Below are 14,298 nucleotides of genomic sequence, written 5' to 3' on the forward strand. Positions count from 1 at the left end.
GGGGTGGGGTGTTTCACTTTTCAAAAAGCTGGTATGTGTAAAATGAGGATTATGTCATGTTGTAAGCATTTCTAAAAACAGAAATGAGAAATAATAGGAAATTTAATCTTTATTCATTTTTGGAGGTATTAGAAATGTTGTGACTAAAACAGGCCTTCATGCATCATAAATGGTCTGTCAGCTTCTGAATGGATTATTAGGAAGGTAGAAGGTCTGGATTCAACAGGATTCTTCACCGTTATTTTGAAGTTGTATTTTTTCAAGATTTAATTTTATATTAGAAGTTAGGGTCCCAATTGGTTGAGCCTCAGTCCACCTAATAAAACCAAAACTGACTACTCTGAGCTAGTATTGCTGTACTGTATTTAATGAGATTTCATTAATACTGCAAAGTATTTTGCTTTTTATTACAAATTTTACTTAAGTGTTCAGGTGCAGAATAGAGGAAGAGGTAAGAATAATTTGCATAACAGTTTTCATAATTTAATGTGTACCTATTACTTTCTGGATTGTATTGCCAAAATGTTACAACTTTGTTCTAAACTCTTCCAGTGAATTATTGACTTCATTTGGCCAGAGATGAGCTGCATGTAGTTTTACTTAAGAAAAGATTTAATTAAATTTTTGTTTGTTATTTTAACTGGAGTCAGAGGTGATATAAGCTGTGCAGACCTCTGGGTGCTAGGCTATGCATGCTGTTTCCAGCATGCTCTGTCCAGAATGTGATAACCTCTGAGCTATAACACAGCTATATTTCATGTGGAGGATGTGTGATAAAAGCCCATGAAATTCTGTTCTATTGCACCCATCTGCTCCTTCATTATGCAATTTCTTACATGTACTCTCAATGTATGAATGTGCTTAATAGCTTTGGTATTGGGACTAACTTTTAAAATTTGAAGCAAAGCACATGCTTTGCAGAGTATTTGGGGCAGCAGGGAGTCAACTTCTGTTTTCCACATAATTAAAAAATGAGCTGTGCTTTTGCAGGGCCTCCTGTTCTGCCTCTCTCTTGTTGAGCATGTGTTTCCTGGGAAAGACCAGTGAGCTTCTCTTGAAGATGCAGTTTGCATCCATAAATTAACTAAGAACATCCAAGGGCAGTTGCTAAATGCTTTAATAATTGTGCAAACATGTAGTTCTGTTGTTTACAGAGCAGTGGATAGCACCCTGGAGAAGCAGAGAGCAAAAGGGATGTGCAGAGCAGCAGCACATGAATGTAGATGGGCAGGGAGCTCATTTCCACACAGGCATCCTGGAGAAGCAAATGATCTTCATGGTCTTCATGTCCGGGTATTGAATTTGCCTCAGGAAAAGTCAGTGTGCTTTCTCTCATACAAATAATGACAGCCCTGATTTTTGCTTTGGAGAATAGGTGAGGAAAGCATTGAGTCCAAAGGAATTAGATAGAGGAATCCCTAGAAATCAACCTAGATATAACCTCCCATTACCTCTCAAGCCAAGAGACTTCTGAGACACTAATAACCATTGTATCTAATGACATATGTGTAGGTACAAATTAAAATAAAGATAAGAGCTACAGAAAGAGGTAAAAAACTTAGGAACTTAAGCAGCCTGGTAAATACCAATCTGAGGTTAATTCTTTAAACCTGGAGGCATGAGATTAGGTAAAACATAAAATACGTATCCCTAGTATGAAATCTTCACTTGAATTTATCCTGCTTTTCAAATACTGTGGCCATACAGGAAAATAATTATATTGGCTAAATAGTTTTCTAGTTCTTCAGATATGAAAACCCCCATTTATTTCAGAAGAAGCAGTGTGAAGTGTGAGCTTTCCTGTTCTACATTTCATTATTTGGTGTTAAATCTGATATTTGTCTGTTCAGAAGTGCCTTAGAACTTTGGTTGGCCTTTCCACATACTTGGTTTGTACAGCACTGATGACATGTTGCAGACTTGGAAACTTTTCTGAAGAATTCAGAAGAATTTAATAAGACAGGAATCTTGGCAAAATTTTTGTATGGTTTCAGCTTGAATGTTGAGATGCAAACTCACACAGATACAGTTTTTTTAAGGGTAAATACTTTCCTAAAATACCCATGTTCAGGAATCTACTAAAATTTCACACATCCTACACATCCAGAACAACTGTTGCTAGAATTTAAACAGTTTGTGTAGGGATACCCAAAATCAGAACTGTTGCCTTTGGCAATGAATCCATACTTAAGTTATAAAACTGAACTGAAAGAGAAAACTTTTCCATCTTGTACTTCTCTGATTTTAACACTGATGTAATATTCTTGTGTCTTCTTGTACTTGTGTTTTATGTGAGCACTGGGTACGAATTTAGAGGATCCAGAATGTCCTCAATGATGTCCTGAGAGCTTCATAACATTCTGAAATAGTAATGTACAAGACTGATTATCCTCTTACTTTGTTTTCACCAGAATTTATTGCTATGAATGAGTGAGAAAAATGCCCTTGGTCATTCTTAAATTATATATTTAAAAAAATACTTGAGAACTCATCTTGAAATATTTTTCCATTACTGCCAGTGCTTGACATTTAAATAATAACTTAGAATTTGTTCTATATTTTCTTCCAGCGTCCTAACAGAAGAGCTGAAAATCTTCACATTCTAAACACTTTTAGGTCAAAGTGACTCTAAATAATTTGAAAAAGATGTATTAATATAAAAGTATACACATGAGAGCATAGACTGTTACCACCATAGTTATCTGAGTATAATGCTTGGATAACTGATGGATCAAAAGAAAATACTTCAGTAGTTAGGTAAGATTGCTCAGGAGTCACAAAATAAAACTGTGTATTGGTGGAGTGTGTGTTACCTGTGCATTTTCAGAAGTGACCAGTAAAATCACTCATTCCCTGAAATACTTTACAAGACTCTGATTATTTTTAAGAAAATAAACAGAAGTGAATTAGTATCCTTTACACAGTTTTAAATAAATTCCTGTAGCTAATGAGGGGAATTTCTTATCAGAATCAGCATCTCTTATAACCACTGGGAAAAAAAGAGGGGGAGTAGTTTATCATAGCTTATGAATTGTGAATTAAAACTGAAAAAAAAAATTACCTGTCAGATTGAACTTTCAAGGTCTTTGCTATTACAGGTATTGCTGATTAGAAGTTGGGGTAAGGCAATTGCAGGACTCTGCTCAGATGCTTGTGCTTGTGCAAACAACTTTGTTTCCATGCAAGGAGCACCCTCAGTGATGTGTGGTTGTAGCTGTAGCCTGAATTTTGTCTCCTCTTTGCAGGCAGAGCTTGTTGATGTCCAGTATGGGACCATGGAAGACCTGATCCGGGTTCAAGCCATCACAAACGTGACCAAAAAAATTGCACTTTTGAAGCTTGGACAATCACCTTTGCTTTATAAGGTTAGTTACACATCAGCTGAATTATTCATTTGGTGGGTTGTTCTTTTGGGGTTTTGTTTGTTTGTTTGTTTGTTTTTTGTGGTTTTGGTTTGGTTTTTTGGGGTTTTATCAGTTTTAAAACACTTTGCTTTAAAAAAACAAAGTGTTTCCCATTTTCCACAATAAGTCAGGCCTTATTGACACTCAGATTCTTCCTCAGTACTCACCACTGTCACTCTGCAGCACCTTTTATGTGTTAGAATTGTTTATTTTGCTGCATATCTTTCAGTGCCCCAGCACTCTGCTGTATTTTCTCTGGGTGTACTAGAAGCCTTTTGACAAACAAAGAAATCACTGAAAGAACTAATAAAGCAGAAGGGATTGTGTCTGAAGAGGGTGTACATGGGTGCATGTGTATCCATCCTCTTCAACCCCAGCTCTGGCAGAGAGCAAAGAGCAGGAGCTCCCTAATCCACTTTTGCACTAAACATAATAAACCACTCAACAGATAAACCACATTTAAACTCTAAACATCCAGTAACTGCCTTCTGTTGCAAATATCTTATAAACAAAATTGCTGGTTTGACTTTCAGAAAATACAGAAAGCATAGTAGCTCAGTAAATGCTTAAACAATTCATTCCCAATTCACAAAAGCAATTATAAAAGAGCAGTGACTCCAGATCTTGCAGTTAAGTAAATCAGGACCTGCTCTGTTGGCCATAGAAAGCCCAGCCAGGACTTCAATACAGATTCACAAAATAACCACTTAATGTTTTTTTTCTATAGGAATAAGATTTGTCTCAATAAAAATGCCATTTTCAACTGAGTAGGTTTAGCTGTTTATTTAAATTATTTAGATGCAATTTAATTACGCCTGTGAAAGGTCAGTTGTCATTGCTGGGACTCGGTTGTTGCCCATCATCTCCAGCAATAGATCTGATCCTGCATTCCACTGCTGACAAAGCCAATGAAACAGCAATCAGGGCTCATAAAGCAGGGATTTGATAAAGATGTAAAGTTTGCTGTAGCAGCACTGTCTGTGAGATGGACTTTTTACCAATTTGCGTTCCTGTGAACACTCACTGTGTCTGAATTACCAAGCAGCCTGAAGGAGAAGAGAAAACCAGAAGGTGCTGAGGACAAGGCACATCTCAGGAGCTTTTTGTGCGGGTTGGCTGTAACCTTGTCCCAAATATGTGCTGTTTACTGGCTGAGGTGCATTAGCTACATTTCCAGTGCCCCAAAAGAAACAGTTTTGCACATTCAGAGTGTGTTTTACAGCACAAACTAAAGTGTGGTGTGATCAGGAGACTGACTCGAATGTGTGCTCAGGGTCTGAGGTAAAATTACAACTACCCAAACCTTCTTTCTATGTTCTCCTCACAGAAGGTTTACCCTTTTTCTTGAGGATGTAAACTACCCTTTTCTAGAATATAATTAGTGTCTTTTTGGCAGTGAAATAATTTTAAGCTTTACTTTGCTCATAACTATCAGTAAAGGTGTAGAAAGATTATCAGAACTAGATTCTCCTTTCCTAAGGAATATTTGATGTGAAATATTGCCTTAAACTGCAAGTCCTGCTGGTTTAAATGAGCCCAGTATCTCTCTGCTGAATCCACTCTTTGTATCTTTTTTTCCCCTCTAATGTTTATGTTTCTGTACTTACTGAGTCTCTCATTTCTGCTTCAGCTGATACTTCCCTCTCCCTATATTTTCCTTATCTCTGCCTTCCATGTGCTTGGTTTTACATCACATTAAAACAGAGCACTAGTTCATAAGAGAGTTGTGGCTATATAAACATCTATACTTAGTGGGTTTCTTTCCACTTTTTGTATTTAACTTGTATTTTTCATATGTTAATTTCCTTTAATTTTTTCATTGTTATTATTTTATATTATGCAAGTATCTCACTCTGAATTGGAGTCTTATTATTATAGACCCTACATGGAGGTTCCATCTTCATAACAGTTTCTAATTTTGTCTCTATTTTTCAGTTGTATCTCCCTTTCAGAGTTACACTTTTTGTCTTTCTCTCTTTACTGCTGTTTTTCTTTCTTTACCATGTTTTTTTTTCTGTTTTCCCCTTTTGTGTATTTAATTTGCCTTTTAAAAAAATGTTTGATGGTTCTTTCTCTCCATACTGAGTCCTTTGGAAAAAACCTGAAAGAAATAATAAACTACTGCTGGCAGAAAAAAAATCACCATGAAAACTGAACAACAGTTCTTTTGTCCTTACATCATATTAAGAGAAAGGACGTGCTGGTAGAAAAGAACTTCATGTTCAAGGGACTAATTTACAGAAGTCCAAGTGATGGAAATTTGAATATTTGGAAAAATAGTTGTACAAATGACAGTATTTTTGCAGTATAGATTTAGTTTATAAAGATTGGATAAGGTGCAAAATTGGAGGAGGATTAAAGTTGAAAATAATTTGGAGCTTCTACTTTCAGTCTTTCAGACTGTGCCCATCTCTCATATCTTTAGACACTGAAAACAACAGAGTTCAGAGCTTGGAGTAATTTGAAATTTGAATGTACAGGGAATTTGGAGTAGGCAGAAAAGCCTGAAGTTAATGTGCTGTTAAAATATGCAGTTTAGTCTTAAACATGAGTAATTCTGATTAAATGTCTTAAGGTTCATAAATTTAAGCTGCTTTGTGAGAACAAGATTTGTAGAAATCTGACCTGGAGTTATTTTTGTAATTGGATATGATTTTTAGATGTCACTGGGAGTGTTGTGTTTCTGTTCCACTGGATCAGTGGTTTCTGGTCAGGGGGAGTGAGAGGGGCAGCAGCCACAGCAGTGGCACCTGTCCAGAGCCACGGAGACACATCCTGATCCCTTAAGTTGGACTTCTTCAAACAAAGAATGTGTTACCTCAGTCACATTATAAATTACAGCTATAAAGAGAAAGAACATGGATCCTGCCTTTATAGCAGGGTATCTGCTATTGCAGCATTGCCTCTGGTGGGGGGGGAAACCCAAAAAAAAAAAAAAAGTAGTTTACATTGCTGTGATTTAAAAAAAATATTAAAAAGTGCTATGTATTTATATGTATATATAAATATCAGAGTGGAGCAGGGGTTTGAGGGCGTTTTTACCATTGTTAGGGCACTAAGATCAGTAAGTGAGCATGACTCTATTATAGATTACTATAAAAAGTGAGGAAACGGGAATGGTAGAAATGCTTCAAGGAGCAAGCAAGAGTATTACAAAGGCAGAATCCTTTTCAAATGCAGCTGAAAAGTTCAGGAGTTTACTGTGCCCAGCACCTGGAGTGGCAATTTCCTATAGCAAGGCAGACTGAGGCAGTGGGCTGAGCTGTGGGGCACCTGGGGAGTGCTCATGTGACAGGGAACTTGGCATAACCAAGGCTTTTTGGTCTCGTTAGCCACAATAATTCACAGTGCTGGAAGACTGACAGAAGGAAAAAATTCCAACTGTTTCAACGACTCCAGAAGGGATCTTGTGACTAGTCTGAGAGACTTTTAAGATCTGGATTGCTGCTGAATAAAGAGGGGGCTGGATTTAAGAAGAAGAAAAGTTTTCTTAAGCAGGGAGCTGAAATGAGACAAATGTAGAAGAGAAATGAGGCAAAACTTCTGCAGGGAATTGCCATAAAAAAACACATTTTCTCACACCTTGAGATTGAAGGTGACTGTCTCTTGGTGTCCTGGCTAGAAGGAAAATTTGTGTTTTGGTGGAACTCTGGTTATTGGGGTCACTGGTGAGGTTGAGTAGCCAGTCAGGAGGTCAGAGCAGCCTCCTGATGTCCTTGAACCAGGAGGATCTATAAATGTGGCTGGTGAAAGATGGTGAAGTTTATTACCAGTGATGAAGCAAATCACTCATGTGGTGTAGAGCACCTTCTTGAGAAAGTGCACCTTGAGTTGCCCACTGTGTTTGTAGACAAGATATTCTAATAGTGTGAAATGTGTGGTGGCAGAAGATTGGCAAAAGCACCTTGGTAGCACCCAGCTCCTGTGCCCTAGAGCACATCTGGGTGTGTGCCACTGCTCTGAGCACGTTAAGGGAGCCAGAGGAGGCCTTTTCAGGGAGCACTGCACAGTGGTTTCAATATCCAGCCTCTGGAAATGTCATTAACAGATTCATTTTTTGAAAAATGTTGTGTGTCTTGATCATGATTTAATCTTTAGGGGTTGCAATTCGTGAAAAAGCCATAATTTTTGTCCTAAATTAACTTTTAATTGAGTAACAAAAGCCCTGAAGGCCAAACCACTTCATCTTTAAAATGTTCATATATTAACATTTTTTCCACATCCATTAAATGAAGATGTTGTTCTACTGTGTAAATATCTTTATTTATTTTAATAATTGACTGCCTTCATAAATATTCATAAAATTGCTTTTTAACTGTCATAAAGTTTAGGAATGTGGAGGCTTGGATGTTTATGCAGAGGTTATTGGCAGGCCCTTATAGATAAGGGTTTGCTAAATAGAAAATATTAAAGATTCCCAGAATAAAGGTAATTTGCAAAAAGGCTTCAGTTTAATAACTGTGTTAATTTTAAATAAGTTTACTTTGGAAAAAGTAATTTCACTTTTCTACAATGTCTACATTTTTTATTTCCTTCCCTCTGGTATTTTTTATGGCTAGCACATACAATTGTGAAGATGATGGTTTACATTGTAAATCTCCATTTAACGAGGCCCTCCCTTTCCTTCCATCCCTTCCTCCCTCCCTAGAGATACACAAATATATGTGTGTATGTTTGTATACATATATACGGTGTGTGCATATAAATATACAAATAAAAACTATGGTAAAAAACCCAAACATTTTAAAGGGAACATAAACACTTGATATGCATTTCATTATTAAGGACACTGGGGTTTTGGTTGGGGTTTTTTGTAACTTTTTTTGGACGGTAGAATTTTTTCCAAGGCTCCTAAAATTTTTAGATACACACATTTCCCCATATGAGTGCTATGGGACTTTTAATGATATTATATCCCTTCCTAAAGCCCTTCTCAAAAAGTCCAGCCACAGATATAGGCAGTATAAATAAAAATTATAGAAACATGTAAAACTATACCTGGGGATCTGGATCTGAAGGGATTGTCTAATAACATCCACTGCATGTTATAGCATCCTGTTTTTTCAGGTTTTCTCTAATTTACCATCCTCTTAAAATCTCATCCCAATTCCCAAAATCCTGAGTTTCTTTTGATAGTACACACTGGATTCAGGTTGATTCAGTCGAATTGTTGTGCAGAGTTTGCTAAGTAGCCAGTTTATATTTGTACAGGGTACTCTAGTTCTTATTTTGTCTTGCAGGAAGCACTAGTGGCTTTGTGACCCTTTTTCCTTAGCCTTTGTCCCCCCTGAATTTGTCAGAGATTCTCTCCTTTGAGTTAGTTCTTTTATTCTTTATCCTTTTTCTCTTCCCCCAAAGACTAGATTTAGTGTACTCATGTTCTTAACTTTCCCCTTCCTCAAACAGCCTCTTTAATCTGTGAGATACCACACAGTCTAAGGAATGGACCATTTGCATTTCTTCTCTACTTCCTACGTAAGCAAATTCTACCTAGGCCTTCAAAAAAACTGCACTATAATAATAATAATAATAATAATAATAATAATAAATACCAAAAAGGTGTTTATGTAATTGAGGTTTCACACTCATCAGTCCTGTGTTTTTAATGATTCTTTCTGAATCTCTTTCTGATTTTTGATTCATGGAATCCTGCAGAAGCTATTTTGCTCTTTAGTGAATACTGAAAAATTTTATGTTTGTTTCGAAGAAAGACCATTGGCCTTCCTTCATCAGAAAGTGAGACATTTGAGAGATTGGTAGACACAGTTCTGAGTTATATTCCTCTTGCTCTGACTGACAGCAATGCTTTCGTGTTCCTTTTGAACAGAAGGAACAAACCATAAAAGTTAGAGAAGCCTGGAGACACCCTGCCTCCATATCATAAATCTGATCTGGGTTGGGTGGACTAAGAAATGCACCCCAGCCCACTGAGGAAATGTACCAGAGTTAAAAAACCAACAGATTTATGACCTAATGCTTCATCCTGAAGTCATATTTAAATTCTTTATTGGTAAACTTAGTTTGAACACAGCTGGGTAAAAAACAAATTGAAAGTACCAGTTGTGATACATTTTCCCCTCACTGTGGGAAGGAAAATCAAGAAGTCCTCCTGACTTGAGAAATCTGTAGATGATAACTAAATAAGCAGTCAAATAGAAAGTCACAAAAAGTGGTTTTGTATTCCTGACTGGAACCAAGTCACAGTGAGCTCCTGTGTTCAGTTCCTAGAAGGCTGTTAGTATCCACAATAATTTTTAGCTGAGCGTGTCAATTTTCCTCCAACTTCATCCAGCATTTGAAGGATGATGTACTGTGACCTGTGCCACCTAAAAGTGAAACAGCGCCAGTGCAGTTATAAATCCAATCTGTATCTGTCCACATGAGTATGAAATAGTTGACAAAAATTTGCTCTCTTATCCCCTTAGTCAAGTGCACTGCAGTAAATTAAAGAGGGAATTCTGACTTCACTTTTTACAGTAGAAATGGGAAAAAGTAATTTGCCCTTGTAAGCAGTAAGAAGAATATAAGGGGTGGGGTAGAAGAAAAACAATTGATGTCTGGAAGGAAGCATAATTACAGCACAACTTGTCAATATTCTCGAGTAATTAACATTTTGTTTGCATCAGTAAAAGGACTTCTGGTTATTAATCATTTCCTTTTTGCTTACAAACCCCTGGATTGGATTGCATGGAAGGAGAGATGTGCTATTAGCAGAGTAAACAAGGGGAAATGTAAGTTAATGACCAAAAGTAGGTATTGATTATTCTGCATTTCTGATGCCACACAATTTTCCCTGAATGTTTTGAGAAGGCACTGCTGGTGTTCCCCACTGTAGTTCCTATTCTCTCTTTTTCTTCTATATCAATACAGAAATTTCTGAAGTCCTGCTGGTGAATCAAACACTGAATTCTTCCCAATTTGATGAGGTGCATAGTCCTGTTCTCTTCAGTAACCCTAAACGCTTTTATTTCTCTTGGGGAAGTGATTCTAAATATTCATATACTCAATTGGCTGTTTAATTGCACATTTGCTGCATGTATTGAATGTATCCTTTGAAAAATTAGTCCAGCTCCCATAATGGATTGCTCTTTCTGGAGGGGAAAGTGTTATAGGAGATCTCCTTTTAGTGCAATAAACCTGAGTGAAACACTAAGCAGCTTCCATTCAAACATGGACAATGGCTGAGTTGTCATAAAGAATTCATTGTGGGGTCTTCTGAAGCCCTTGTCTGATTTTAGAGGTGTGAAACTCAAGCATAATTTTCTATTTTATCAAGCTCTTAAGAAGTGAGTAGTGAATGCAGTCATCCAATTTACCGTGTGAGTGCTATGTCCTGACCAATGGTGCAAAGTCAAGTGAAAGGGATTTGCTGTGAGGCAACTGTTCTGAAGCTGAGCTGAGCAAAGATACCCATTGCCTCAGCTTGTACCCCAAATCCACACATGATCAGCTACTTGTGTGCAGGGCAGTGGGAAACACCACTTTGTCTTTCCTTCAGAAAATCCAAACCTTTTTAATTTGCTCTTCCTGCAGATGGACTGGTCATACTTCTGCTTGTGGTCTTGGCCCTTCTTTTGTTGCTTGTGTAGGGAATTATTTTTTCCTACCCAAGCTGTGAATTGAGCTGGTCTTTTGCATTAGTTAAGCTTGGATTTCACAAAAGGGCCATTGACAGACAAATTATCTGGGCCTTTTCCCAGCTCATTTGTTTCCAGCACATTTCAACAGCAGCTGAGAAAGGAGAAAGGAGGAAAATAAAATTGAAGATCCATGAGCTTGGAGTAAGGATGAGGGGTGAATCATCTCATCCTGCCAGAACAGATCTACCTGACTTCTGGTGATTTTCAAAGTGTCAGCCACTGTACTGGGTGAAGCAATGCCAGAGATTTTCAGAACTTCCCTTCCTCTGCAGAGGAGAGGCAGAGACCAGAATGGTACATCCTGCTTATATTTTATATTTTCTGGAATAGTGATCAGAGGATAAGGTCATCTTCTTCAGGCAAAAAGTATTATACAAGTGTACTAAGCACTTAGTGTGCTTAGTGGCAATCTTCTGCCCTCATTCTGTAGTGGGTTTGACTTGTATGGTGTGTTCTATAGTAGTTGCTTGTTTCTTATTTCATTAAGAAGTTATGATTCTTCTCTGACATTTTATGCTCTTTTAAGTATTTTCTCCTCATTTCAGAATGCTTCATAGTAATCAGTGTATTTACATGTCTGTGAACTGAAAAACTGGGTTGAAAGGTATCAAAAGTCACTATTATTGAATAAAGTATTTATGTAAAACATGATTTAGGAGATTATAGACATAAACAGTTCTATTCCTAGAATCAGTGTTTTAGTTGCTAAACCAGGATGTCACAGATTACTCAACTGAAGAATGACTTTCATGCCTTGTAGCTCTTCGGGATATCCAGACCTTGGTTTGATTTTTGCATTGGTTCTGTGTGGCTTTAGAGACTCAACTCTGAGAATTGGTTTACGAAATCAACACTTGTGATTTCTGCATGAAAATCTGAATTCTACCTTTTCAAATACACCTGTAATTTGCCACATGATCAGAACTTTGAGTAGAAACATGGGCCTGCTGGATGCAGAGATCCAACCTTTTGATTTGCATCCATGGAACCAGGATTTATATTTTGCATTCTATAATAAGCAGCCTATGGACAATTTTTATTATTTTCCCTGGGATTGCTTGAATTGCTCCTTTCAGATTGTCTGTAGCTGGATTTTGTGGAGCATAGATGGTTAAAATATGTAACTGCATGTCCTTCCTGGAGAGGGAAGAGGTGGCTTTTAGCATTATATTTTTTTAATTTTCTCTTTGACTGCATAATGCTGTGGAACACCAAAGTCAAAATGTCACTCTTAGCCATTTGGGCCTCTTGATGCCTGTGCATGAATTTGAAAAGAAAAACACCAAGTCCATCACTACAAATATAATTGGCACCCTCTTTGCAAGTACAGCAATAACCACTTGGAATATTTTGTTTCGATTGCCAAAACATTAAACTAACCTTCTGTGCAGAAGGCAATTCTACCACAGCGAACATATTTTCACTTAACAGGAGAAGATTGTGCATTTCAATATGAGAACTCAGACATTTTCATTTCCTCTTTACATCTCAGTGAATAATTCACAAACAGCATGTGCAACAAAGTTAGACTTTTGTTTTCTCTTGATCTAAACCTAACAAAATGGCAGCTTCCTTTATATGTTAACCTGCTGCAGTCTCATGTTTTTAAGTGAGTTTGAGTTTTGTATTTGGCTTCTGGAGTTTTTCTTTGTGCTTTTTTGTCTTATTTTAGTATTGAACATACTCTTCTGGCAGCAGTTCTCCATATTTGGAGTTGTGGTCATTCATGGTAATTGTTTTGTTGGGTTTTTTGGGTCTTTTTAGAAGCATTGATTGGGATGCTTTTTGATATATAGAGTCAATCAATTGTTTCAAATAAAAAGATTCTTGAACTTCCTTATGGTCATTGGGAAAGAAAACAAAAATCATATGATGACAGTCACTGGAACCGTAAGGAAAAAATGTTGGGGGCTACTTTCCTTGATCGACTTAAGGTGCAATTTTTCATTGTTTGTTTCAAATAACTAGTGCAATTTTTCATGTTTTTTTTCAAATTTCACATCACTTGTACACTTCAGATTTCTCCAAAAATCAGTCTCTTCATCAGATAAAACACCCTTAACCAAACAAACCCAAACTCTCACAAAGCTGCCCAGGAAAGCCTTGTAATTGTGAACAACCACAGAATGTGCATGGGCTGAGATCTGTCAGGGCAGCTCAGTTACGTGTAGATACAGGTAATATTTTAAGTGGAGGACAGTGTTTGCATTTTGTGAAGGCTGGAGGAGTGCCTGCACTGACAGTTGAACCTGTTATTTATGTTTTCCCACTGTCAGTTATTATGCAGACACAAGAATTCTTAGCACACAGCCTCGGAGGTGACCTTGAGGTGACCTAGAGAGACCTCCCTTTCAATAAGGTGGAAGCATATATTTCACTTCTGAGTCAATCTTGGTTTTCCCTGGAGTGGGAATTGACTATATTGCCTCTTATATCAGTATTCAGTTATATGTGATGGGTTTATGTTATAAAATGTCCACTGGGGAAATGACCTGACAACTCATTTCAGTCAGGCCTCCACTGTTATCTCACAGGGAAAATGATAACATTTAATCCACTTAACCACCTGGGCATGTCCCATTCCTGTTCCTCATATTAGGGAGTAAAAGGAAAAAAGGCAAGCCTGAATCTGCTGGTTCAGGCCATTCTTGGATTACAGGCTGAAGAAATCTTTATGAGACATAAGAGTTTAATTAGTCTGGAGCATCTGTGTAGAAATAACTGTCCCTTACCATGCTAAGGTGCTGCAATGATCCTTAAAAAAGGGATACAAGGAAGTCATTTGGAATGTTTTAGGAGAGCTGGGATCTGGCTTCCTCTTCCTGCCTAAGAAAAGTCCCATTCCAAGAAAAATGTATTTTTTTCTTGGTTTGGAATACCTGAGAGGAGTCCAAATATATTATTAGCACTGTGCTTCACACCTGACATTAGTGGAAGCATCTTTAAAAGATGACATTTGCTCTGTTCAGCAAAGTGGGGTTGGAAATCTGATACAGCATGTGAGAAAGTACAGAAATTTTCATTACAGAGTATTAAATTCAAATTTTGTTCCTTTTCAGTGTAGTGTTATTCATTAAAAAAAAAAACCAACTAAATTAGGAAAGGTTAAGATATTAGCATTTAAAAAATGTATGTGAAACTATCATACACAGAAATCTATTTTGCTGTGACATTTTGTACATTCAATAGAATCTGTTTGCAAATGCCTTTTGTTTCCATATATGCTTTTTCAGAAAAACTTGAACTCTTTGGAA

At 37.1% G+C, this 14,298-nt stretch overlaps 1 protein-coding gene across 1 annotated transcript in view; it reads left to right on the top strand.

The window, feature by feature from the left end:
* Window positions 1–14,298, top strand: part of NAALADL2 (N-acetylated alpha-linked acidic dipeptidase like 2) — a 417,358-nt gene that overhangs the window by 249,254 nt on the left and 153,806 nt on the right. Inside the window, exon 6 of the mRNA XM_053952318.1 lies at window positions 3,246–3,365. Coding sequence (XP_053808293.1) covers window positions 3,246–3,365 — 120 coding nt within the window. The remainder of the gene's footprint in view (window positions 1–3,245; window positions 3,366–14,298) is intronic.

Source organism: Vidua chalybeata, chromosome 10 (genome assembly GCF_026979565.1).
Source record: "Vidua chalybeata isolate OUT-0048 chromosome 10, bVidCha1 merged haplotype, whole genome shotgun sequence".
Taxonomy (NCBI): Eukaryota; Metazoa; Chordata; class Aves; order Passeriformes; family Viduidae; genus Vidua; species Vidua chalybeata.